At 44.5% G+C, this 26609-nt stretch overlaps 1 protein-coding gene across 17 annotated transcripts in view; it reads left to right on the top strand.

Annotated features, from left to right (window-relative positions):
* Positions 1-26609, top strand: part of LOC118785348 (protein unc-80 homolog) — a 74545-nt gene that overhangs the window by 19535 nt on the left and 28401 nt on the right. For 6 of the 17 annotated variants that reach the window (XM_036539952.1, XM_036539948.1, XM_036539946.1 and 3 more), the window contains exons 16-42: positions 861-911; positions 1451-1599; positions 2277-2440; positions 3972-4070; positions 4489-4697; positions 5228-5334; positions 5670-5817; positions 7827-7999; positions 9396-9608; positions 10274-10409; positions 10690-10823; positions 11391-11568; positions 11809-12012; positions 12473-12570; positions 12897-13097; positions 18848-18955; positions 19325-19463; positions 20438-20619; positions 21158-21289; positions 21957-21989; positions 22797-22983; positions 23697-23828; positions 24273-24416; positions 24604-24704; positions 25319-25405; positions 26032-26215; positions 26402-26496. In XM_036539952.1, coding sequence (XP_036395845.1) covers positions 861-911; positions 1451-1599; positions 2277-2440; positions 3972-4070; positions 4489-4697; positions 5228-5334; positions 5670-5817; positions 7827-7999; positions 9396-9608; positions 10274-10409; positions 10690-10823; positions 11391-11568; positions 11809-12012; positions 12473-12570; positions 12897-13097; positions 18848-18955; positions 19325-19463; positions 20438-20619; positions 21158-21289; positions 21957-21989; positions 22797-22983; positions 23697-23828; positions 24273-24416; positions 24604-24704; positions 25319-25405; positions 26032-26215; positions 26402-26496 — 3788 coding nt within the window. The remainder of the gene's footprint in view (positions 1-860; positions 912-1450; positions 1600-2276; positions 2441-3971; positions 4071-4488; positions 4698-5227; positions 5335-5669; positions 5818-7826; positions 8000-9395; positions 9609-10273; positions 10410-10689; positions 10824-11390; positions 11569-11808; positions 12013-12472; positions 12571-12896; positions 13098-18847; positions 18956-19324; positions 19464-20437; positions 20620-21157; positions 21290-21956; positions 21990-22796; positions 22984-23696; positions 23829-24272; positions 24417-24603; positions 24705-25318; positions 25406-26031; positions 26216-26401; positions 26497-26609) is intronic. The other 11 variants (XM_036539954.1, XM_036539950.1, XM_036539961.1 and 8 more) reach the window with 8 other exon arrangements.

Genomic DNA, 26609 nt, shown 5'->3' with positions numbered 1-26609 from the left:
GGGTGAATATATACAAAATTTATTGGGTGTATTTGATTTTTCAGCAAATGAACTTTCCAGTGATGGGCAAGTTACTGAATGGATGAGAGTGTATCTAATGAAAGCGCACCTTTTGGCCCCTGGAGCGCTTGTGTAAGAAGTGTGTAAGTGTGTGTGTGTGAGTGTGTGTGTGTGTGTGTGTGTGTGTGTGATTGTGTGTGTGTGTGTGCAAGAGAAGAGAATAGTATATGTGGTGGTTTGTGTATGTGAGAGTGATTCGTTTGTGTGTATTGGAGAGGATTCATGAGAAAATGTACGCGTGAGAAAAACAGTGCATATGTTAGTTTGTGCATGTGTGTGCGTCTGTGTGTGTGTGCGCGACTGTTGTGTGTGTGTGTGTGTGTGTGTGTGTGTGTGTGTGTGTTGACAAGTTGTTGATTTTTGGTATTATTTTTTGATTTGTGTTTTTGGGGTGGTGAGAGTTGTATGTTGAGTGTTTGAGTGTGTATGTCTGTATGTGTTTTGGTGTATGTACATGTGTGTTTGTATGTTTGTGATAACGAATTGCATTCATGTGTGTATGTGTGAAAGGAAGAGAAATTTTGTGTGTTGTATTGTTGGGGGTGGGTAGGATGGTTTTTGGAGGTTATTGAGTTCTATTGAGTTCACAACACATGTGTTGTGCAAGCGTGTGAATGTGTTTGTGTTTTTGTGTGTGTATTGGTGTGTTTGTGTCTGTTAGTGTGTGTGCTTGTATATGAATGAATGTGTGTGTGTGTGTGTACATGTGTGCATGTTGGGGGGTGGGGGTGTGTTCTTTCTGTGAAGTACATGTCTGTGCAGGCCTGACTCCAATGTTGCCCACATCTCTTCTCTTGCAGAGTACGGCAGTGCAGGTGAGAGGCCCAGGAGGGCGAATAAAAGACACTTGGGTAGATACACTATGTCCAAATTGCTGACAAATCAAGCAACAAACCAAACAAAACCAAAAAACAAAATGGCTTCTTTGGCACGCTACCATTTCTGCGCCACCCTTCCAATTCAATCTGAGGCGAAGAACTGTACACCCTAAATATCACAATAGGACCGCTCAGTATGGATGTCCCCGTACCAGCAGTTGTGGCCGAAACAAGTCTTGACTGATTTGACTAATTTCCATTTAGATCAAAAACAAAACAAAAAACAGGTCACTGATTTTAGCAGGCCATAGTCACTTGCATGTATATGAATTCACACCCAAATCCTTTTGTGTTTGCTTCCCATCTGTGACTTTACGTTGCATTTGAGCTGTTGGTTCTCATTTTTATTTTGTCCAGTCGCCTGTTTTTACCTTATAGGGGCTCTTGTTTTTCATGCCTGTGCTGCTGTGAATGTTATTGTGCTACGCAGGGCAAACCACACTCCACCACCTGCCCACCTCTCCCCCCCACCCAAATAATACATGGTCTCTTCCATCTCTCTCTGTTTTCAGACAAGGCGGGCTTCGGGAACAACTTCACCACGGGGGAGGGCAAGTCTCTGGCTCAGAACATGGAGGCAGTGGTGGTGGGCTGTATGTTTAAATCTCTGATAACTCGCTGCTCATCCACCACCCATGAGCTCCACAGCCCAGAGAACCTGGTGAGAACGACTCAGGAGAAAAGATCCCTTATAAAATGCTATGAAAAATCGGTGGACATGTTATTAACTTCTTACAAAGGCATGCAGACAGTCACTTGAAATAATAAGACAACCAACAAATTATGCAACTTCATCCACAGTTTGGCTAATATTTAGATGGGGACTGGCTGCCAGTATACTAATGCCTACTGCTTGCATTTTGCTGTGCTGAATAGTTAATAATATAATTGTCAGTCATGGAGATGTTTGACTCTCTCAATAATTAAAGACTCATTTCAGCTCCTGGCTGCTCAAAACTTAATGGCCATTTGAATAATCCATAAGTGCCAAGGCTCTGCAATGGTCTCCCAGGGCGACTTTGTCAGAGATTCCAGATTAATTCATAGATACTTAACGATACCCCTGATATTGCAGCTTCTGGCCTTGTTTGTGATGGCTGCTCTGACCTCATCATCTTCTGTGGAGTAAGGACTTACTTTAAGTGGGGATGATACATAATTTACAGGCTGACAAGTAATTCATGACTAGACTAGATGCAAGGAAGCAGTAGAAAAGTTGACTTTTTGTCATGCTTCATTGAGTTAAATATGAATAAACTTATACATCTTATTTGTCTCCCTCTCTCTCACTCACGTGACAAAAATCATTATCACCAACACACACACGCACACATGCAGGGCCTGTACTGTGATATCCGCCAGCTGGTGCAGTTCATAAAGGAGTCCCATGGCAACGTGTTCCGGCGGGTGGCGCTGAGTGCGCTCCTGGACAGCGCAGAAAAACTTACCACTGCCAAGAAACCCGAGGAGAAGGAAGAGCCCAAGCCTGCTGGGCCCAGGAGGTAGCTCACATTGTCCATAAGCCCAGGAGAACTAGCACACAACACCTGTACCAGCACAGCTGGGAACCACAGCTCATCTATACCAGCATAGCTACAAACTAAACACAGCTCATCTACAGCAACAGCACTGGCAAAATCCCACACAGTTCCTCTATACCAACTGAGCATGAAACTAACCACAACTCATCTGTACCAGCAGAGCATGAAACTGACCACAGCTCATCTATACCAGCAGAGTGGGAAAATTTTGAATTTTAATTTTAATCTGCTTTCTAGATTTAAATCTGTGTTTACCTCTTACTCCAGTGTTTACTGATTAGTGTGAGGATTCCATTTTCCACACTAGAAAACTATAGTGAACAGTAGACTTTTGATTTTATTTTTATTTTTATTTAAAAAACTCTCACTTTACATTATATTGTAAGACTACATACATACACATATGCATGCACACTAGCATAATGTAATAGTACTATAAAGAAAAGTATACTTACATAAACGTAAACATAAAAGTAAAAACACAAAATCCTGTGGGCAGTGGGCTAAAATGCTACGTTTCCCTGAGCTAATTTTCACCAAACCACAAAACAGGATGAGTGCAGATTTAGCTCATAGAATGAAGGACTGAGTTTTAACACCTAATTCTCACTTTTATGTAGCATGATTACAAGACGTGCCTACAAAGCAATAAAGTCATTCCCATATACTAAATTTAAGTCATGCTCCTCCAGGAATTAGTTAACAGTTGACACAGAAAGTACTGCCTGCTTGTCTTTGAGGGATATTATAAAAGCAGGTACTTTTCAATAGATATTCATCCCTGTGTGCTAAAATTAGTGTGACAGAATGCTTAACATTTAAAACAATAATTATAAACATAACCAGTTACGAAGATGGACACTGCTGTCATATCCTTGAGCAAATTAATCCAAAGTAAATGTAAATGTCCCGCAATGTAGTTTATTCATGGTGTTATTTGGTGGTGGTGTTTATTGATATGTTAGGTGATTGACTGGTGATCCTTTGTACTAGATTACCCTGCATTATTGTTCTGCCTGATGGACTGATTTTGGACCTCCTGGGAAAATCAGGTTGCAGCTGGAAGTGGCGTCTGTGAGCCAATAGAGGGCAGTGTTCCCTCTGGACCTAACAGGAAACTAATACCACAGTTCAGTGATGGAGACACTGTATTGTAGAAAACACTGTCTTTCAAGTGAAATGTTAAAATGACAAGCTGAATTATCAATGAAGATCCCAGCAAACATGCAGATATTGGACATGCAGACCTGAACAAATTGCATATCAGACTCATTGACAATGTTCATAGGTTAGTTGACTGACTCATTGATGATGTCGATTGGTTTGTTGATGGACTCCTTGACTGATCAGTTGATTGACTGACTCGTTTGTGAAGTTGATGGGTTGGTTGGTGGATTCATTGATGGATCACTTGGTTGATTGAGTCTTTGGTGAAGTAGATAGGCTATAGTAGATCGGTTGGCTGATTGGCACATTGATTGTCTGTGTCCAGGTCAGAAGCAGGTACAGCCGGGGAGAAGGGTCAGCCCTCTACAGTGGCAGATGAATGTCGCAGCTGCATCTCCAGTCGACCTCCCCAGACTCCTGAACAGTGAGTGTAACACCCCCTCACCCCCCTTCCCAACATGGATATTCACATGGCACTAATTGCATGTTTTTGTAGCATGGATTTCTAAATAAGCCCTATGACCCCTCATGTGACTTACAGAACAAGTCACAACAGACCTATGCAGTTTATCTATTAGCTGGCTGTTTGTCCATACTATTTACGGTGGTCAACTGTCTATATTGTCTATATTAGCAAAGCAGTTTGGGAAGCTCTATTAAAAGTAGCTATGGTAACAAAAGGGCAGTCTTACTAATGGCCATACCCATTTGACTTTGACTTTCTTTGATATTGCACCTGCAAGTGGTTGTCAATGGTAGCTCCTGACAGAGGACTTCCATCACGGCTTGTTATGATAATTGTCTCAGCTTGATATCCCACAATCTCCCTCTTTCTGCGTTAGTGAGGAGCAGATCCCAGGGGCCCTGCTAGGCAGGAAGGATTTCTGGCGAAAGATGTTCAAGTCCCAGAGCGCAGCCAGTGACACCAGCAGCCAATCAGAGCAGGACACCTCAGAGTGCACCACTGCCCACTCGGGTACCACCACAGACCGCCGCTCCCGCACTCGCTCCAGACGCATCTCCCTGCGCAAGAAACTCAAACTGCCTATCGGTGGGTAGCACCCCCATGTGGTGGAGAAGTCATGTTATCACAGAGGTTTTCCTTTTCTCTGGTGTTGAAGCAGCTGGTATGATCAGTGAAACCCCCCACACCACCCTTCCTCAGTGTAATCATGTTGCACTGTAGTTTGATGTGTTTTAAATCCGTGTTTTTGTGTCAGTCCTCGCTGTTGCGTCGGGGTCAGATTCTGAATGGTGGGGACCAAGCAAATTCATCTCTTCTTTATCTGTCTTTTTTGTTTTCCTGATTTATCCAGCATGCCATGGGACCATTCACCTTCCACTCACCCTCTCTGTGTTACGTATGTGTGTAGCCCATGTGCTTCTCCTGAGTGTGCAGCTGAGCAATTGCGTGCGTGCATGCCTGTGTGTGTGTGCGTGCCTGTGTGTGAATGTATGTATATGATTCAGTGTATGTGTGTGCACACACATGTGCCTCTGAGTGTGTGTGTCTGTTTGTGTGTGTGTGTGTGTGTGTGTGCCCTCTGTACCCTGTCCCCTCTGACCATCCTCTCTGTGCAGGTAACTGGCTGAAGCGTTCTTCTCTGTCTGGACTGACGGACGGGGTGGAGGACCTGCTGGACATCAGCTCAGTGGACCGGCTGTCTTTTATCCGGCAGAGCTCCAAGGTCAGTGGGGTCAGCACCACGGGACTCCTCTAATTTGCCAAAGATATTTATAAATATATACGTTTTTGTGTGTAAGCTTATGTGTTTGTACTCATACAATCAGACAGATTTTGATAAATTTCGGTGTATATTTAGATACAGATTTAGGTATAAATTTAGGTGCATGTATATCCCCCTTGTTAAAGAAAAGATTAAATGATAATGTATAACACTGCAGTATATATAACATATCAGGGCTGTACATTTACTGAGACCAAAATGAATATTTGACTTCCCATGGCCTGGGTGGGAGAATCCAGCCCTAAACACTGTCTCTGTCCTTGCCCCCCCTTTAGGTGAAGTTCACCAGCGCAGTGAAGCTGTCGGAGGGCGGTGCGGCAGAGTACGGCCGGGACGAGGAGGAGAACTTCTTCAAGCGGCTCGGTAAATGGCGGTCCGGCCGGCGGAACCCGTCCAAGCTCCACCACACAGAAGAGAAAGATGGTAGACCCCCGGGGCGTCCTGTGTCCCCCCCCTGCTCTCTCTCTCTGTGTGCCTGCCCGTGGTCTGTCCCGTCCATCCGTCTGTCCTGTGTTCTGCCTTCCGCCATCTTCCATGTGAGCTGTGTGTTTGTGTGTGAGTGTGTGCGCGTACACCTGTGACTGTGTGTGTGTGTGTGTGTGTGTGTGTGTGTGTATGTGCACTGCATGCCATTTCTCAGCAGGGTGAGCCACCCTGACATTTTTTCCCCAAGATTCAGTGAGCAGGCACAGGGGGCAGCTGGGCTGGACCCCCCCACCCCCCAATTCCCAGGTCAGACCTGAAGGTACCTCAAACAGGGTATTTGGTGTTGGATTTGAGATAAAGCCTGATTTGAGAGTTTTTCCTAGAAAAACTTGATAACCCACTTTAAATTCCTGTTCCATAGTTTTTGAAAAAATTAGTTATATGTGAGTTGTTTTGAATTGATTCTTATTTATGTGCAAAGTCTCCCATTCTCAAAAAAATCACTTGCATGGGTTGTCAAAATTTCCCTACCCTCTTGCTCTCACCTGGGGAGAGTGTAAGCCTGACTTAGTGGTCCAGGTCTACGTTCCTATTATTTCTGGCTGCTTCTCTCTCAGTCTGCACTGTAGAGCAAGGGGCCAGCAGTGCTGATTGAGCCATCTCCCACACTGACCCATCCTTTTTGTGGAATGGGTTTGACCTCCCAATTGATTGTCTCCCCCCATTGTTCCTAGTTTTTTTTACTTTTTCTGTCACTGGAGCATGTTTTAAAGGAATCCAAATACTTCCTTTTGAGCCCCCCCCCCCCACCCCTTCCCCCAAAAATCTCCACCAGTCCTAATCCCCGTGAGGGCCAAAGTTGCAGTGAACTTGCTTTCCTTATGCCTTTGTGGGTGCAAAGGAAGAGAAGGGACACGACCTCTGGTGACCTACAGGACAAGGGTGGGGTGGCGCGAGGTGGGCAGGGGGGTGTTAAGTTTATAGAGGCAAGTTGATCTTTTCTTCTGTGTTGTGCATGCTGCTGTGGCTTCTTCCATCCATCTGTCTGTTGTCACTTGATGCTGATCAGGTAGCTTCCCAGGTGAATTCTGGGACGATATGTTACATTACAATTTCCATGCATAAAGACCCAGTTGTTGGTGTGTATTACAAACCTGACTTGTTGCTCATTAGCCCTGCTGGAGTGGAATCAATATCCATATCAGGAGGTGGCCATCTTAAACTAGTATCAGGAGTCAGCCATCTTAAATCAATAGCTGTGTCAGGGGTTGCACAGTTTTAATCAATAACCATATCAGGAGTCAGATAGGTACAATCAATACTAAGCACCAGTGCCACCCTTATGAAATAATCCCCTTTTTTGCTGTGCTTTTAATTTTTTTTTTTTAATTAAAGGCTAATGGGTGATGGGGGATATGGGGATAATTCCTGCTTTTCTGTACAGTATCTGATTAACACTAAGATCATCAATTTCAATGATACAACTAAGATAAGCATTTTGATTTATTTCACAAATTTTCACCTTTCCTGAACATTTCTCGAAGTATGCAAAGCAGATATCTCAAATGACATTGTCACACCACCAAAATGCAAAGCTCGGCACTTCTTTGTGTATTTCTTATTTAACCCAAGACGACCCAGATTTTATAATGAAACAGCATTTGTGCCATGTGCTTCTGTGTGTCCAACGTCTTCCATAGAGCGCTTCTTATGGTGTAGCCTGGCTGTGCTTCAGGCTGAGATGAATTGAGTGTTAACTTACCAGTAGTTCTGTGATGGGCTGTAAAATGTCTAAATTTCCCCACACTTTGGGAACTTTTACCACCTGCTGTCTCCTGTTTGCAGTGCATTTGAACACCGTACTTATATTTAGTGTCCGTCTGTATTGCTGTGCATTACACATTATGACCACAAGGGGGAAGCAGTGAGCCATAGCCCCGGCTGCCTGGCCTGTCTGTTGACGCTATGTTACGCTGTCCCGTCTCTCTCTCCCTTTTCTCCGGCAGGGTGCCATGGCTTCCAGGAGCGCCTGGCTGCCAGCCAGGAGGCCATGAAAAACAAGAACGTGGTCAACCTTGGTGCCATACGCCAGGGCATGAAGAGGTTCCAATTCCTGCTCAACTGCTGTGAGCCAGGCACCATCCCAGATGCCTCAATCCTGGCAGCAGCCCTCGACCTGGTGAGCCTGGAGGCTTTCTCCCGAGAGGAAGAGAAGGGGTTTTATATCAACCACAAATATATGATCAATTAAAAAATATGCCACGATATACAAGTATAACACCAAAAGTACTGAAGTTCATTCTTTTTTTTAGTTTCATCAGTCTTTTTATCAATATGAAATGTAATAATATTTGCCCCTAACTCCCTTTGCTTTGTGGTGGTTTATGACCCATTTTCATAATGGCAACTTGTTATGAAACATATATGTATGTGTACATATATAAAATATGCAGTTTTGAAAGTGGGTGTTGGTGTTGCTTCACTGTTCATGAGCTGATGTGTTGCTTGCATTGTGATTTGTATGTCTCAGTGGGTTGTCCCTGTGTAGATATGTTGTCATGTGTCGATGCTGTGACTCCTTGGCGTTTGGCTTGGTGTGTTTTCATTGTTATGATGTGCTGTCCACAGAGCTGTGTTTGCAATAACTAGCCAGTGGGCCGGTGTCAGCACTAAGTCACTTGTCTCTGTCCTGGGAGCTATGTTGTGAATGTGCCTCTGGTTCCTCATCTCCATCATCCCGTCTTTGCGTTCCTCTCATTTTTTCACTGCATGCTACCTCAGAGCATGGGAAGACATATTTGTGAAGTAGCAATTCATACTGGGATATGTGCCCCTGTACTATATCTATACCGGAGGCTGTAGGACATTATAAATCTGCATGATTCACGAGAGTAAATCTACAGCAGGCAATGCAGTGCAGGGTTGGTGGTGGTAGTGGGAGGATTTCAACTATGATATTAACTGTGTCATAGTCAAAGGGCCACATACAAATATGTTCAGAATTTTAGAAAGTGATTCTTTTATTATACTGATAGCTGTCATTTTTTAAAATTATCCAGCCATCTACTCATTTTTATGTGAAGTCCATTTTATTTGATGCTTGACATGAGGGGGAGGGGATGAGTGGCTGTTTTGATAAATGTAGATGATTGGTTTTGACTGACTGACTTTTATTTAAGTGCCCAGTCATAAGCATTTTTACAATCAATTTTATGCTTCTGGTACAATATCAGGAATAAGCTTAAGAGCACCCTCATGCTTGTCTGTACTGTAACTACCATTTGACATATTTCACAGGACCTGACAACATTTTTGATAGTTTCATAGTGTTAGTCCAATTAGTAATGGATTTTTTGCTCTGACTGACAGGGGCCACAAAAGAAGCTCTGAAGGGCCACAGGTTGGCCATCTCAGCTGATAGGCATCACAGCTGATAGGCATTAAGATGTGACAGATTTCTTGGTTAAGCAGATTACCAGTCTGGTGTTTGTTGACAATCTTCAGACAGAGGCAGGTGGTTCATATTTATGGACCATGCCTCAGACTTTACAGGAAGTCCCTCTGTGCCCCCACAGGAAGCTCCAGTGGTGGCCCGGGCTTCCCTCTTCTTGGAGTGCGCCCGCTTTGTCCACCGCTGTAACCGTGGCAACTGGCCAGAGTGGATGAAGGGTCACCATGTCAACATTACCAAGCGTGGTCTCTCCAGGGGGCGGTCTCCTGTGGTGGGAAACAAGAGAAACCAGAAGCTGCAGTGGAACGCAGCCAAACACTTCTGCCAGTGGGGTGATGTGAGTCACAGAGTGACCCAACACAACAGACCCAGCATGACCCAACACAGCAAGCCCAACACATCCCAACACAACAAACCTAGCACACCCCAACACAACAATCCCAGCACAACCTAACACAACAATCCCAGCACAACCCAACACACCAGACGCAACAGGACCCAATACAATAAACCCAGCATGACCCAACACAACAATCCCAGAATGACCTACAATACATAACAATGCCTTCTTTTCATTTAGCAGACGCTAATATCCAGAGCAAATTCCATTATCCATTTTTACAGCTGGATAGTTACTGAGGCCCTGCTGACCTAAATTTATCACACCCAATATCTCCCAACTCTTCACACACAGCAGAATTCAACACCTCACATCCAGTGTGACCCAACAAATAGAGTCCCCACACAGGGTGTGCAGAGACCTAGCACCGCTATGCACTATACTGGAGCCAGAGATGGAGCTGCTCCTCCCAGAGAAACTGAGATTCTTTCAAAAGCACTGCATAAGCAGCTATGTCACATACTGTGACCAACAGGGGACATGTGTGAATCTTGGCAGGAATACTGCTGTTGTATGCTTGAGGAAAGTCCTGGAAAATATGTTATGCTGCCAGCAGTTGCCTGATGTGTCTGTGTGTGTGTGTGTGTTTGTGTGTGCATCAGGCTATCGGAACCCGTCTGAGTGAGCTCTGCCACTCGGACAGCGAGAGTCCTGCCAACATCTTGGGCTTCATCTATGATGAGGAAACCAAACGCCACATGCGCAAGGAGGATGAGGAAGAGGACTTCCTGGATGACAGTGAGTGGAGGACAATCTGGAATCTCACAGCTCTGAATAATTGATGTGCCTGACTGTGCACCGTGGTCACCGCAGCACCTAATTCTATGAGCTAGGGACAAACCCAGAAAAAGTCTTTCCCTGTGATTCATTTTTTAAGAAATTAATGACATTTTTCCTGAAAAGTATAATTTTACTTAATGAACTTAAAGTTGAGTAATATAATGAACACCTTGCACTAATTATACTGTGTGTTAAATGAGGGCTGGAAAGGTGAAATTCTGAGGCGTATCCTCCACAGACACGGTGAACCCCACAAAGTGTGGCTGCCCATTTGCTCTAAAGATGGCTGCCTGTCAGCTGCTGTTGGAAATTACCACCTTCCTGAGGGAGACCTTTCCTTGCCTACCCCGTCCGCGCACAGAGCCCCTGGTGGTCAGTATCAGAGCTGCTATTACTGAAACATCGTGAAGAGCCACTGTAAAGTACATAACACATGGGCCTGACCCTGCAGCATCCTTCAGTCTCCGCTGTCTCGGGTCATCGTCAGGCTCTTCTCTTTGTCATTTCCTCTTCTTCGGGGTATTTTTCTGTCTTTCTCTTTGTCTCCTCCTAGTGGTTGTATGTGGATTTCCATTTCACTTTATTTTTTCTCATTTTATCTGTGATCCTCCCCTGCCTCTGGTTGTCAGCAGGTCTGTATATTTGTCACCAGTTTCCACTCTCTTTTTAACCTCCTCTTTGTCTATCGTTTGTGTCTCCCTCTTTTTTCTGGCCTAGTCTACACATTAGATCGCAGCCACAGTGGCCATCAGGTCTGTTGCAGGCAGGTTTGGAGATGTAGTTATACACACATGCACTTGTATATGGCTAACAATATTGCTGTTAACACTCAAAACCATCCTGCCACTGTACTTTTGTATTTGAACAAACCCTTCAGTTTTACAGCCTCTTTGTAGTATGTGGTATGTGGTCTCTCAGTTTCTCACCCCTCTGTCTCAGGACCTGGACAGCTGCCGACTGCGTCTGGACCCGGAGCTGGGCCGGCACCGGTATGAACGCAAGATCAGCTTCGCTGGGATCCTGGATGACGAGGATGGGCAGGACTCCCTGCACAGCAGCAGCCACACGCTCAAGTCTGACACCGGCTGTGATGACAAGAAGTCCCAGGAGCCCTTAGGTCTGAGATCCCCCGTCCCCCCACACCAACCTTCTCTGATCACCACCATGTCTCTCTGGAACTCTGTGATCCCACCCCTACACCCCCCTCCTTTTCTCGGAATAAAGACACACCTTTATCTGTGGGCTAGTAAAAATGCCCAGATTTAGTGAATGACAGGCTCCTGATACAGGCTAATGTGTAAAGTGATTCTTGTCACAACCATAAATGCCTCCCCTTCACCTCCTGGTCTCCTCACAGCTCCTATCAGGAAGATCCGTATTGGGGGGTCCCGGCTTCTGCAGATTAAGGGTGCCCGCAGCTTCCGGGTGAAGAAGGGGGGGTCTCTGTCCTCCATTCGCCGGGCAGGCAGCCTGAAGAGCACCAAGATGTCCCGACAGGACTCCGAATCAGAGAATGAGGAGGGACTGCTCTCCCAGAGCAGGGACACTGTCACTGACATTGGTAACTGACACCAAACACTGTCCAACGTGGCACTTTCATTAATGTAGTTAACCGACACCAAACACTGACAAGAGATGCTGTCATTAATGTAGGTAACTGACAAAAATATTGTCCATCATTATATTGTCAGTAACCTAGCTAACTGACCCAAAATACCATCCAATTGTCAGTAATATAGCTGATATAACTGATACCAAATAACATCCAACATGACACTATCGTTAATAGGTAACTGCCGCCAAATACGTTCCAACATCAGTAACTTACCTTAACTGTATCAGTAACTGCTTTCCCAGAGACATTGTCTTTAAAATAGGTAACTGACACTATGGTCTAAGATGCTTTGGCAGTACCTGAGCCAACAGAATGTGAGGGAAGGGGCTAGTGTGTATTTTCTATCAGGCTTAATGTTGGTCTGGTCTGATCCAGCTGTAAACCCCTGGAATGTGTTGTGTCACAGGAAGTCCCTGGAGTACCAGTGAGCCCAGCATTGAACCCGAGGCCCTGAGCACGGGTGGAGCCGAGGACAACTACCATCGCAACATGTCCTGGCTGCACGTAAGTGTCTGAGTCCCAGTGGAGAAATACCTGGTATTTTGCATAGAGCACACTACAATGGCATCACACTTTCAGGGGAACTGCATGTAGCATTCTGAAGAATCGTGACTTTGTGGTGATGTAAGGTAATTTTGCAGTTGCTTAATTTTTTATTCCAGTTGATGAGGAGGCATTGTTTTGAAACAGGTCATTGAGCGCCAATCTCACATTGCAGAAGACTATCAACAGCGGCTATCATGGTTAAAATCTCAGAGCACCACCGGCATTTACATGCTTATTTGGCACGAACTCACCGGCGCCCCCTTGTGCCCCCTCTGACCCTGCAGATCATGATCCTGTTGTGCAACCAGCAGAGCTTCATCTGCACGCATGTGGAGTTCTGCCACCCACGCTGCTACCAGCACCACAGCCGTTCCTGCGCCCGCCTGGTGCGTGCCATCAAGCTGCTCTATGGCGAGTCTGTGGATGGCCTGCGTGAGGATGGTGGCTCCAGCAGCGCCAGCAGTCGTACCAAGAAGGCCAAAGAGGTGGGCCAGCCCTTGTCTGGGCAGCATGGTGGGGGAGTCAGGCGAGATGCTTTATGGCAGCGTTCCCCAAACTTTTTCTTAGGAGGGCCAGATCACTCTGCCTGGCTCTTTGGGAGGGCCGGAGTATGTCAGTAACGGTAAATAATACTGTGGACAACAACAGGTCTACCTTAGTTGAATATTAAACCAATACATCTAATGATATATTTCAATCTGTTTATATACCATTGTTAGCCGGGTTTATTTTACATTGCCATGGCACATTGTCAAAGGTGTATATAAAACATAATAGGGAGGTAACTAGAATTAAAAAAAAAATCAAACTAATTCTTAAGCATTCCAACTAGGGATGAACAATATTGGATTTTTGCCGATATTTGATATGCCGATATCTTCAAACTCATTTTGGCCGATTGCCGATGCCGATACCAATATAGATGCCTCGTAATTTAAAAATGGTCTCACTCCCCTCCAGAAGCAGAGAGAAGCTTAGCAGCATACACCTAGCATCCTCCTAGAGTGAGAAACCTAGCTAGGGGTTCTGTAGAAACCATTAGGACCTCCTTTCGAGTCCCAAAGCACAAGCCATTTGAAATGAAACAAGACAGTCCGTGATCGCTGGATCATGGGCTGTCTTGTTTCATTTCAAATGGCATTCTTTCCTTACGGAGCCACGTTATTTAAAAATGGTCTCATGCCCCTCTAGAAGCAGAGAAAAGCTTAGCAGCACACAGCTAACATCCTCCTAGAGTGAGAAACTTAGCTATATATTTTACCCCTCCTCGCATCACTGGTGCTTTACAAGCATTGCAAATAGCAATTTTGTTATCTGTTTCAGATACTTTGAAATACTTCCATACAGCTGACATGTTGAAGCTTGTTGCTGGTGCCCATAATAAACATTTAGCGTCATCGTGTGCGCATAGTTAGCACGTCACCTTATCGGCCAGGCACATTGGCAGAAATTTTCATATCTGCCAATGCCAATAATACACTTCTTAAGTTTTTATCGGCCGATACCGATGTTGTGCCGATATAATCATGCAAACCTAATTCCAACCTTTATCATCATTTTATTCAACCATTTTAGTGCAAGTAGTGTAATACATAAGGTTTGATAGAGTGAATAATGTTCTGAAAAAGTAGGGAAAAATAATTATCAGTCCATTGTTCGTTGAACACCCGGCACTCATGATCAATTATCGTTTATGATTCATCTTTGACATTTCCTCTGAATTATCAAGCGAGGCAAAAAAAAACAACCTGTGACCAAGGGCATAGGATGGAGTTTGATATTGGGGGGGACGGGGTGGACAGGACACAACTTGCTATGAATTTTATGTCTATATACATAATCCCAGTCATTAAAGGAACATACACTATATGGACAAAAGTATTTGGCCACACCTGTTTTTCAGGGTTTGGGCTAGGCTCCTTACCTCCAGTGAAGGGCAATCTTAATGCTTCAGCATACCAAGACATATTGGTTTGCTATGCTTCCAACTTTGTGGCAACAGTTTGGGGAAGGCCCTTTTCTATTCCAACATGACTGTGTCCTAGTGCACAAAGCAAGGACTATAAAGACATGGTTTGATGAGTTCGGTGTGGAAGAACTTGACTGGCCCGCACAGAGCCCTGACCTCAACCCCATCGAGCACCTTTGGGATGAACTGGAACAGAGATTACGAGCCAGGCCTTCTCGTCCAACATCAATGCCTGACCTCATAAATGCTCTACAGAATGAATGGGCACAAATTCCCACAGAAACACTCCAAAATCTTGTGGAAAGCCTTCCAAGAAGAGTGGAAGCTGTTATAGCTGCAAAAGGGGGACCAACTCCATATTAAAGTATATGTATTTGAATACAATGTCATTACAATGTAATGGTCAGGCGTCCGAATACTTTTGTCCATATAGTGTATATCTTAATTGAAGAATAAAGAAATATCAGAATGGCTTGAAATAAGGCTGTTAGTCAACTATTCGGTCTAAACGTTTAGGTATCCATTTACATTAACATTAGTGCCCAGCAAGCTAACGCAACAGTTGACACAGAAATTGGTCCCTGGTTGTCAGCATAGTTTACTGAGCTGTGACACTTTGAATGCTCAGGTTACATAAGCACATAATTCTCCCACCAGTATTAGGCTACTAGCTAGCTAGCTGATAATAACTTTACCTCAGCAATATGTCAGTGACAAAACAGCTGGCTTGCTAACGTTAGCTTGTTCATTAACAATCAGCGAAATAAGTAACAAGCTAATGTTATATATGACAATTTACAACATACTCTGAATACTGTTCAGTAGTAGGCTATGGAGAATTTGATACCGAAAACAGCTTGCGCCGAGTAGCCCAGAATACTTCCTACATCCTTGATTTGCAAAGGCAGTTACCTCATGAACTCAGTGTTTTTTAGCCAGCTGTGTTGTCCCAGTTAATCTGCTGTGTCAACAAGCAGGAGCCCTGAGTTATCTTTGAAAATAAAAACCTGTTTAATGGGTTTACTGTGCTTGTGGTCATCGTTTAACATAAATTCAACGTATCCTGAAATCAAATTTTATTTAACGTACACTAGTTTCAACAGTACAGAAACTAGCTAGCTAATAGCCTAGGCTACAATCGCTGTTGCCAAATTATTCAAAAGATGACTAACATGAAACTGGTTGCTAAATAAATCCACACACGCCTGTCACTATCATCTACCATAATTACATTAGTCTTTACTCCAAAAAATGATCTAATGTCTGTTTTTTTTCCTTTTCCCGGGGGGCAGGTCCATGTTTAAGGCCGACCCTACGCTTCCATTGCAGCGAATTTCTCTTCGCTTTTACTCAGGTTGTATGGGGGCGAAATCAGAGCGAATTTCCCCCATACAACCTGAATGAGAGCAAAGTAAATACAGTAGCTAGCAGAGGAAAAAAATGTGGAATTTCAAGTGAACTGCACCTTAGGGTGGAAAGTCAAACAAACCAGAGGGCCAGATACAACATATCACATACATTGTAGTGATGTGCAGTTCATGAATGAACGAATCTTTGAGGTGAACTGAGTAGTGATGTGCAGTTCGTGAACGAAAGAATCCTTTTGAACGAGTGAACTGAGTGTACTGAATCCCTAGTCTAAAAGATTCGTTCCTTCCTTTTTGCAAACATGCGCACTGATTAGCTGGCATAGCAGCTATAACTCTCCCTCCAGTGGATATTAGATATGCGGTCTGTCCACAAAGCAGCCTATCACAAAACTGTATCAGCAGTACGTTCATGACAACAACTAGCCAATGGCTGAAATGCTAAAACTCTCGAAGTGGGACACTGCAAAAGACTCTAAACTCAAACCTACTGACCTGATGAACTGTTGACAAGTTCTTCAGTTCACCAGTTCGTTTGGATTCAAAGGAGCTGTGAGTCCTCAGTTCACCAGTTTGTCCGGACTCAAAGGAACCGTGAGTCCTCATTTCGTTCAGACTCAAAGGAACTGTGAGTCCTCAGTTCGTTCGGACTCAAAGGAACTGTGAGTCCTCAGTTCACCAGTTCGTTTGGACTCCAAAGACTCACTGACCATGAAGACCTGGTGACTACGTGTTGCCAGAATCGTTAGTTCTCAGTATAGCAGGCTTGGGCTACATTCGCCATTGACTGTGACGATGCAAAAGGAATCAGAGCGCTTCTGTGACAGATTTGTGTATGCCGCCCGACCGGATATGAAAATGAACGAATCAGTGAGTCAAAGATTTGAATCATTTTATTGAACTGAACGAAAGGAACTGAATCACTAAGAATCGTTTTGAACACCACTAGAACTGAGTGTACTGAATCGCTAGTCTAAAAGATTTGTTCCTTCCTCTTTGCAAACATGTGCGCTGATTAGCCAGCATAGCAGCTATAACTCTCCCTCCAGTGGATATTAGCTATGCAGTCTGTCCATGAAGCAGCCCAATGGCTGAAAGGCTAAAACACTCAAAGCACCTCCCACTGGCCATCTTGGCACAGCTAATGATGTGGTACAATGCAAAACATCTACGAGACTATGAAGACTCTAAACTCCCCCTACTGACCTGATGAACTGTTGACAAGTTCTTAGTACAACAGTTCCTTCAGACTCCAAAGATTCACTGACTATGCTGACAAGTTCCCAGTTCACCGGTTCAGTTCCCCTCAAAACAGTCACTGACTATGAAGATCTGGTGAGTAGCCTACGTGTTGCCAGAATCGCTAGTTCTCAGTATAGCAGGCTTGGGCTACATCCACCAATGACTGTGACGATGCAAAAGGAATCAGAGCGCTTCCGTGAAATTATTATAGGAATTTAAAATATTATTAAATATTATTTTTCTCATCTACCTGGAATATTATTTTATATTTACATTTTTAACAGTAGCATATTTTAGGTGCGCACAATGTATCACAGTTCTTGTTTATCACACCTGCAATTTTATGTAGGCTACGATTTATTTAATGTTAACATCACATGTCCTTTTAACATGAATAAAGTCCTTATTAATAAATAGTAACAAATCAACACAGTAGGCTACAAAACAAAACAGAAATGTGATACATAAGCCTATGCATCACATTTGTAGCGTACTATGTCTACATTAACAACAAATAAAAATATGACATCACTGACTAGGCCTACAAGTATATTAAAATGTTTGGGCTCGGTTAGTTCAAAACTTGTAAAACGAAGTTTTTCGCTTCGGATATAAGCATGGCTCTTTTTTCTCAGTGCTTTTTTTAGTTTTAGCAAATGACATGTACTTAGGCTATTATACGCGTTAAAATGTGGGGTTCTATTACCTTCCTAAAGATGAAGTATACTTTGCGGCTGCATGATTGTTTGAATAGCATGGTGCAGTTTCACGTAATTATTATTAATTTCATTCACATTTGGTTCCACATGTGCTGTTTTGCAGCAGAGCAGGCTAATAATGGACATGATGTTTGGAACAATGTAGAGTAGCCTAATCTTTAAAATGCAATAAAACTATTTACAGATTTGTGTATGCCGCCCGACCGGATATGGAAATGAACAAATCAGTGAGTCAAAGATTCACATCATTTTATTGTACTGAACGAAAGGAACCAAATCACTAAAAAGAATCATTTTGAACACCACTAATACATTGCTTCAGGGGCCACCCAGAATGTGGGGGCAGGCCGTATCCAGTCTGTGGGTTGGAGTTTGGGGACCACTACTTTACACTGTCTGTGGTCCATTGTTTCACCATTTTAAGGGATCCGGTGGCCAGCCTCTGCAAAAAAAGTGTTTGTCTTGGAGTTATAATCATGTACCATATCTTCGCCATTGAATTTGTACTTGATGTGAAGTTACATTGCAAAGTCAGTTGGTGTTTGAAATAAAAAACAGTTAAGTTGGCAGCACTGTACTGAGCGCACATCAAATGCCTTCAAGAGGTGGATTTAGGAATGCATGACATGTCCAGCTAAGTGTGTTGCAAGGGTTTCATCCTCTCCTGGTGTCATTTGTTGTGACTGAGTTTACCATTATAGGAGAAATATATACTTTAAAAACTGCTGCATAGCTCATATTTCAGGGCATTTCTGTGCATAAATGGTCAGGTCCACCAGTGATGTATTTTATGTCTTGAATCAGAATATGCAGGTCTGACTGGTTTAATCTGGTTTGTTCAGTAAATCTTCCACTGGGTTCCAGAGGGGCGTCTTACACGTATCTGCAGGATGTGATTGCACATGGCTGTCTCTCACATGTCCCTTCTATGGTTCCAGTGTTCGGATAAGTCCTGCCTCCGCACCCCCTCCATGAAGAAGCGCCCCACAGAGGCTAGCGCTGAGGGGAAGAAGGACACCGGGATGCTCAAATACATCCGCAACCAGGTGCCTGCCCTGTTAACACTCTTCTTGATCCCGCCCAGTCTAAAGCTAATTTTTCCATTAGCCCCACCTACTATGACAATGATTTCCTATTGTGCCCTCACCTGCTGTTGTCTTCTCCTTTGGCCCTTCCCACACTAACACAGACACTGTTTGGCCCCTCCCACTCTGTTGCCAGCCTGGTGCCCACATACAAGATTCTGTCTCTGCCATTGGTGAAGCCATTGGTGAAGTGTTCTCATTAGCTGGCTCGTAAAGAAAGGGTGTGGTCTAAAGGAGAACATCCGTAGTCAGTATGCTGTCAGAACTATAGAGCTGGATATCTGATCATAACAGAATGTCTATGGTTTAACACTCTGTTCCACCTTCCAGGTGATGAGCTTGGCCCCAGCGCCCCTGTCCCTCCTCATTAAAGCTGCGCCCATCCTGACAGAGGACATGTATGGTGACATCCAGCCTGCTGCCTGGGAGCTGCTGCTCAGTGTGGACGAGCACATGGCCGCCGCGGCCGGTAGGCATATGCCACCAATCAGATATAGAGCTACTAGATCTGCATACCATGGGTCAGTACAAATAGAATGTACACAGTTTCGCAGATTTCTGATTAATCTAAGAGTGTGCCAGAGGCTGCTTTAGTCAAGTTAAGAGTCCTAGAACATCAATCCCCCTATGTTTGCTCCATTCAGGACATATCTGTGGATCAAACAGTTGCAACAGGTGCAATGGGCTCCCGAGTGGCTCAATCGGTAAAAGAACTCGTTCTGAGTGTAGACTGAACACTACGGCCTGGGTTTGAACCTGACCGTGTCGCTAGCCGACTGGGACCGGGAGCTCACAGGCAGAACACATTGGCTTTGTTCCACCAGGGATGGGGTGGGTATGTCAGCAGGGGCTTTGGTCCCATTAGCAACAGCGACCCCTGCTGGTCGATCAGGCGCCTGTGGTCCATGTGCCAAAGCTGCATAGGAAATGTCTTCTTCCGACTCATCTCTGTACTAGCTTAGCTTGTGGACCACAGTGTGAAAAGAAGCAGCGGCTGACATCATGTGTCTCGGAGGAGGGCACGTGCTTGTCCACACTCTCCCAGATTGACAGTGGGGGTTGTGCAATGGGACCGAACATCTAAGATGACAAATTGGACTCTCCAGAATTCAGGGAATTGGCCATTCCAAATTGGGGAAAAAATGGGGGTGCAATGATGTGTTCAGATCTTATAACTCGGGGGCTTGTGTTTGCTGTGAGGGATCCTGGTACACAGATCACAGAGAGACAGGAACCTCTGGTATAAATGGAGAAAGTGTGGAGGAGTTATCACTGGTGCAACCGCCTGCACTATTCGACAGGGAAGGCTGTTGCTGCCAGTGAGATGGTTAACATTGACAGTAAAGGTGGGCTGCATAGGTGGGGCCATATTCGGTTTTCTGGAAGCCTTTGTTCCCTCACACCTGTACACCTGTGTCTGTGTGTGTTTGTGGGGGTGCACAGCGGCCATGTTCCTGCTGTGTGCCGTGAAGGTCCCGGATGCAGTCACAGACATGATGATGGCGGAGTTCCACCACCAGGAGGCAGGGCAGCGGATCAGCTCGGTGCTGAAATTCTACACCCTGTGGCGCTTCCGCTATCAGGTGTGGCCCCGCATGGAGGAGGGGGCCCAGCAGATCTTTAAGGTGTGCAGCAGTCTGTCATCTGCAGCTTCTTTCTACCAATAAACGTGTTTAATTCTGTAATCATCTCAGCTGGGTCTAGCATCCTACATAAGTAACACAAATAGTCATATTTACAAAAGGCTATATTCAGGATGAGAGTGTTTGTTTACTTGAGCTTGTGTTCGAGCTTGACTAATGCCCCAGAATGTTTCTCTCCTTGTGTTGGCCTTCTGAGGTCACCCTGTTTACAGCAGGACTGCCGAGCTGCCTTAGGATCTGCCAGCTGCCAGCTTCCAGATGCCAGCTTCTGCTCTTAATTATTTAAAGAGCCTGACCGTTCACATTATCTAAAATCACAAATGACAGTTGAAGACTGAGCGCTCATATCCTTAAATAAAATGTTGCACTCTGTGTGGTCTAAAAAAGAATGAAATTGTGTTGGTGTAAAGAGCTAACTGGGTAATTAAGTCAGGGCCATCCAGGAATTGAGTTTCCAATCAGCTGTTTGACGTTTGCTTGTCGCTAACTGTCGTGTGTGTGTGTGTTGTGTCTATTACAGATCCCTCCTCCCAGCATCAACTTCACCCTCCCCTCTCCCATCTTGGGCATGCCGTGTGTGCCCATGTTTGACCCGCCCTGGGTTCCACAGAACACTGGCAGTGTCCAAGACCCAATCAATGAGGACCAGTCTGTAAGTCCTGCCCACTGATCCCCTCAGAGCCACAGAGGCTTAGATGTTCTATCTTATGCATTCTCTGCATGCAGTGCTTATATTTTCATCTTTAAATATTATAATCACAACCCTGCTGAATATTAGCCAGGAATATTATGAGCTATGTTTTGTGACAAAGGGCCTATTCACATTGTTCATCAATGTGTGCATAAACATGCAGTAGAACTTCAGTTAACATGTAAATAGTATTGTTTGGGATTTGGATTTGCATATAATTGACTAACCTTATTAATGCCACTCCTACTCAATGTGTATCCCATCTGCTGTGATAGGATTTGTAATGAAGCATATGTAAACTGTAAGTGTACAGTTGCACCAAGAAATGATGTTGGTGTGCCAAGGTTTTCCACAGCAACTCCTCAATCCCGATTGAAAACAACTCCAATTTGTCCAAGCACTTACCAGAATGTTAAACTGGGGAGCCAGACAAAGGTGTTTGCTGTATTTCTTGGTATGACTTTACCTGCCTGGTTTCTGCAAGAATGACAAACAGGCACAATGTGCATGGCTCTATCCTTACACCACTTGTCAGTCAATGTTCCACGGGCACCACAATGTAATTCACGCTGGCCAGTTTTACATTGTACTGCAAGATGTAATCTATATATTGATTTCTTGTTTTTAGTATCCAACATTAATTCAGTCAGTCTTTCCCATAGTAAGTTGTGATTTCTCTACAGCTGCTTGTTTGAGTATGCATTCAGTTGTCTGAGATTGTCCATTGATGAGTGAATGTTGACTCGCTGAGATTTATCCAGTCTTCTGTGGACCCCCCCCCCCCCCCGCCTCCCCCACGAATGTCATACCAATGCACAAATTTAGACCAAAGGCTAAAGTGGTCATGCATTCCACACAAATAAGACCCCTTCTAAGGGTATACCATGGTTTTACCATGGTGAAGGCATGGCAGGACACAAATTAGCATGGGGAAGAAGCATGGTGCCCTACAGTAAAGCATGGTGTTTGCATGGGTTCACACAGGATATTACCACACCGGCTGCTGGCATTAAACTAGAGTTGGAAGAAATGAATGTCTGGCTGTTTCCAGGCCATGCCATTTCATTGTGTTGTTGAACCAGTCTGTCACCACTGTGATTAGTCATGCTGATGTGCCATGCTTTGCCATACATTTATTCTCCTGATGAAAAATGCCTATGAGCCAAATTGATGTAACCTGGTTGCCTTCATTTTATGACTAGTTTGACTTTTTATTTTCAGAAATCTTTTTTTGTTATAACACTCTTTATTGTTGTAGACCTGTGGCACCAATGTGAGAAGTTGTAAGTTATCTTTTATCAGGAGACAATGAACACATGAAAAGCAATTAGGGTGTTTTGCAAAAAGTCAGATTTTATGTCCTGACAACAGCAGTCTGTGAGCACTCTGGTTGGACTGGGCTCCTGTAGGCTCCTCCCCTCTTCCCAGCAGCCTCAGCATTTCAGACCTGCCCTGTTTCCCCCTGCAGAAGTCCTTCTCGGCTCGGGCGGTGTCGCGCTCCCACCAGAGGGCGGAGCACATCCTGAAGAACCTGCAGCAGGAGGAGGAGAAGCGCCGGCTAGGGAGGGAGGCCAGCATCATCACCGCCATCCCCATTACCCAAGAGGCTTGCTACGAGCCCACCTGCAGCCCACCCCCCGAGCAGGAGGAGGAAGGTGGGCCATCCACTGCTCAGCATGCTGGGATGCACTGGTCCTCTGGGCCGCACAGCTGATATTAGTTGAATTGGGTGGTGGAGCTGTGTAGGAAACGGTGATAGTGCTGTCGCACTTCAGGACCCCTCACCCCTCACAGCCCTCGCCGGAGCTGCACAGGATAGTGCTGAACGCTTTCCCAGGTTCTGGCAGAACGTGAAGGGGTATGAAGCGCAGAAGGCCAGAACCATCTCTTTAATGAGTTTGTGAATATGATAAGATTAAAGAGGGCCAACTTGGTCTCTCCTCCTTGTGAACTCCTGGGATGGGTAAACTCAATCCCTTAAGTGGGCTCTGGTTTTCATTTAACCTTAATCACTGGATTGATCAAGGAATGATTTGGATTCAGAAACAATTCCCATGTTCGTCTCATTTCTATTCCTTTGGGTTTTGAGAATTTTCCTTTGGAAATGAGAGGAACCACTGCCCTCATGGACTGCAGCTGCACACATTGTGTCAATTATGTAACTGTGGTGTTTGTTGTTTTGTCTGGTCAGTTAGTGTTGTGTCTGATGTTGTGTCTGTACTGTGTCAGTGTGTTGTCTGATGTGGTGTCTGTTCTGTCTCATTGTCATATCTGATGTTGTGTCTGTGCTGTGTCAGTGTGGTGTCTGATGTTGTGTCTTTACTATGTCAGTGTTTTGTCTGACATGGTGCTGTCTGTTCCCTGTCAGCAGAAGAAGTGGTTAACCTGGCATCCAGACGCCTGTCTGTCAGCCCCTCCTGTGCTTCCAGCAACTCCCACAGGAACTATTCCTTCCGCCGGGGCTCCGTGTGGTCTGTGCGCTCCGTCGTCAGCGCTGAAGGTCAGGGATCATGTCTGACCGTTGTCAGTTTAGCCTTATGAGGATTAATGGGTTAATGGATAGTTTTTAATGTTACTTTTTAGTCCTATACAGTGCTTAATTTTATACTCTACATTGTGTAGGTTACAATATGTGTGCTCAGCAGATGCTTAGCTTATGATTTTTACAAGTTAGACATTTATACATCTTGACAGTTATAGAGGCAATTCAAGCCTTACTTAAGGGTAAAACAGCAGTGCCTGATGTGCAAATCCAGTCACCTTTGGGTGCCCCACACCATACCGCTGCTCAAGACCATACTGAGGCATGAAGTAAAATGTCAGTAAAATAGTTTCTGAACAAGTACAGGGAATATATTATATACATATTACAATATTTATTTTCAGTGTTCATGTCAGGTTTGCAGATAATTACATGTTGCTTCCCCGTTTTTCTTCCCTATAGATGAGGAGAACACAACAGAACTCACTCCCACTCACCACGTCCTACAGCCCCCGCAGGCAGTGTTCCCAGCATGCATCTGTGCGGCCGTGCTGCCCATTGTACACCTGATGGAGGACGGGGAGGTGCGGGAGGATGGCGTGGCAGGTGAGATGTTCTTCTGGTGTTGTAGCTGCATGATTGATTGTATTATTCTCTACAATGTTTTGCGTGAAACACCACTGGACCTATGGTATGTGTGAGGCCCCTTTCATCTCACGTATGTAAATGTGTGTGTGTGTGTGTGCTCTGCGTGCATGTTTGCATGTGTGTGTGCACTCCACGGGTTATCCAGTGAGCGCTGTGGCACAGCAGGTCCTGTGGAACTGTCTGATCGAAGACCCCGCCCTGGTGCTTAGGCACTTCCTGGAGAAGCTCACCGTTAGCAACAGACAGGTGAGAGGAAGTGACATCATGTGTAAATATCCTCATCCTATCTGAGAGTTTCAGCTCCAGTGAGATGCCCATATGGACACCAGCTGTGCATATTGTTAAAGGGCTCCTAAGGGAGTGTATGGCATTCCTGTTTTTACAAAGCAATGACTTTTCACATTCAATCATTAACCAAGTGATATCTAGACAAAAACTTAACTCAACTGTCAATCAAATATGTTGATTTTATATAATTCAGGATAACCTCAGTCAGGTTTTCTCTGTTCTGCATTTCTTGTGTCAAAATCTACATGTTTGAAAGGTTAACAGATACATACTGTAGATAAAGTAATGTTATGTCAAAGTAATGTTAAAGTAATGTCCCTAACCCATCAATATAGTAATGTCACAAAATAACTCTCAGAGAAGATTTGGAACTAAAAACCTGAGAAAAGTGGGTTGGATGTACCAACCTTCAAGCAAGCACCATTGTCAGGAAACTGGGTATAGTTTTGGTGTGTTCAATCAAACACATTTTGTAAATTAGAATAAAAAATGAATTTGAAGCTATGTAGAGATACATATACAACTGTTCATGTTGAATGATAATGGTATAATAATATGTTTCTCTGCTCCAGGATGAGCTGATGTACATGCTGAGAAAGCTGCTGCTGAACATTGGAGACCTGCCTGCCCAGACCTCTCACATCCTCTTCAACTACCTGGTGAGGCTCAACACTTCATTCTGAAGTTCTCCCCCACCAAAAAATTATTTATTTTATCTGAAGAAACGAGAGAAAAAACTCAGACATTGCAGTAAAAACAGTGACTAACTGGAAAATCACAAAAATTCTGCAAAATAAGACAGAAAATAGTGTAACTAATGTATATGTAAAATAATAAACACAAATTCTGTTTTATATATCCCTTTCAGCTTGATTGCATTACTTCTAAGAAACATGACAAAAAATGGAGCTTTAGCTTACGATTTAAAATATAATGCAAAAAAGATGACAAAGACTATGGATGCTACGGCTTCTGGCTATATTTAGTCCTTTGACCACGATAAATCCCATGATAACTGAAAAAAGAGCATAATTCAAGTGGCCTTGAGCTATGTTCATTATACCACACTGCCCCCTTGGTTGTAAAGAGTACCACTGCAACACAGTGCTGATGAGTTTCAGTGGAGGAGCGCAGAAGGAAGGAGCATTCCAAAGAAGGGAGAATGTGGTTTTGAGGACCCTGTAATGGAGCCTTTCAACAACACATGAATCGGACCAAACAAAGTGGTTGTCTGGGTCAGGGAAAGTCTGTTAATTGGTTCACCTCCTTCCTCTCTGCACCTCAGGTGGGCCTGATCATGTACTTTGTGCGCACACCGTGTGAGTGGGGTATGGATGCCATCTCGGCCACACTGACCTTCCTGTGGGAGGTGGTGGGGTACGTGGAGGGCCTCTTCTTTAAGGACCTGAAACAGACCATGAAGAAGGAGCAGTGTGAGGTCAAGCTACTGGTCACGGCATCCATGCCAGGTAAGAGCTGAGCAATGGTTGGGGGGGTGGGCAACTCCCTGGGGAGAATTTTTTTGTCAGTTTTGTTTCTGTACTCTGTAATCCTCCATAGAAAATTATATGGTTGTCTCACACTCACTTGTACCCTGAAAGCTGAAGGTGTTGTTGGACATGAATGACACTGCTGTTTGTGTCATGTCCAAACAGGAACCAAAACCCTAGTAGTCCACGGCCAGAATGAATGCGACATTCCTACCCAGCTACCTGTGCATGAAGACACCCAGTTTGAGGCCCTGCTCAAGGTAAGACTGCTGAGGATGCTGCCCCAGGAGGAATGTGATTGCAAGCAAGTGATTGCAAGCAATGACATGCTGGCCAGAGAGAAGGATTGATATCATCATTTTAACTTGAGGTG

Source organism: Megalops cyprinoides, chromosome 11 (assembly GCF_013368585.1).
Source record: "Megalops cyprinoides isolate fMegCyp1 chromosome 11, fMegCyp1.pri, whole genome shotgun sequence".
Taxonomy (NCBI): Eukaryota; Metazoa; Chordata; class Actinopteri; order Elopiformes; family Megalopidae; genus Megalops; species Megalops cyprinoides.
This window is presented reverse-complemented; position numbering and strand designations above follow the sequence as displayed.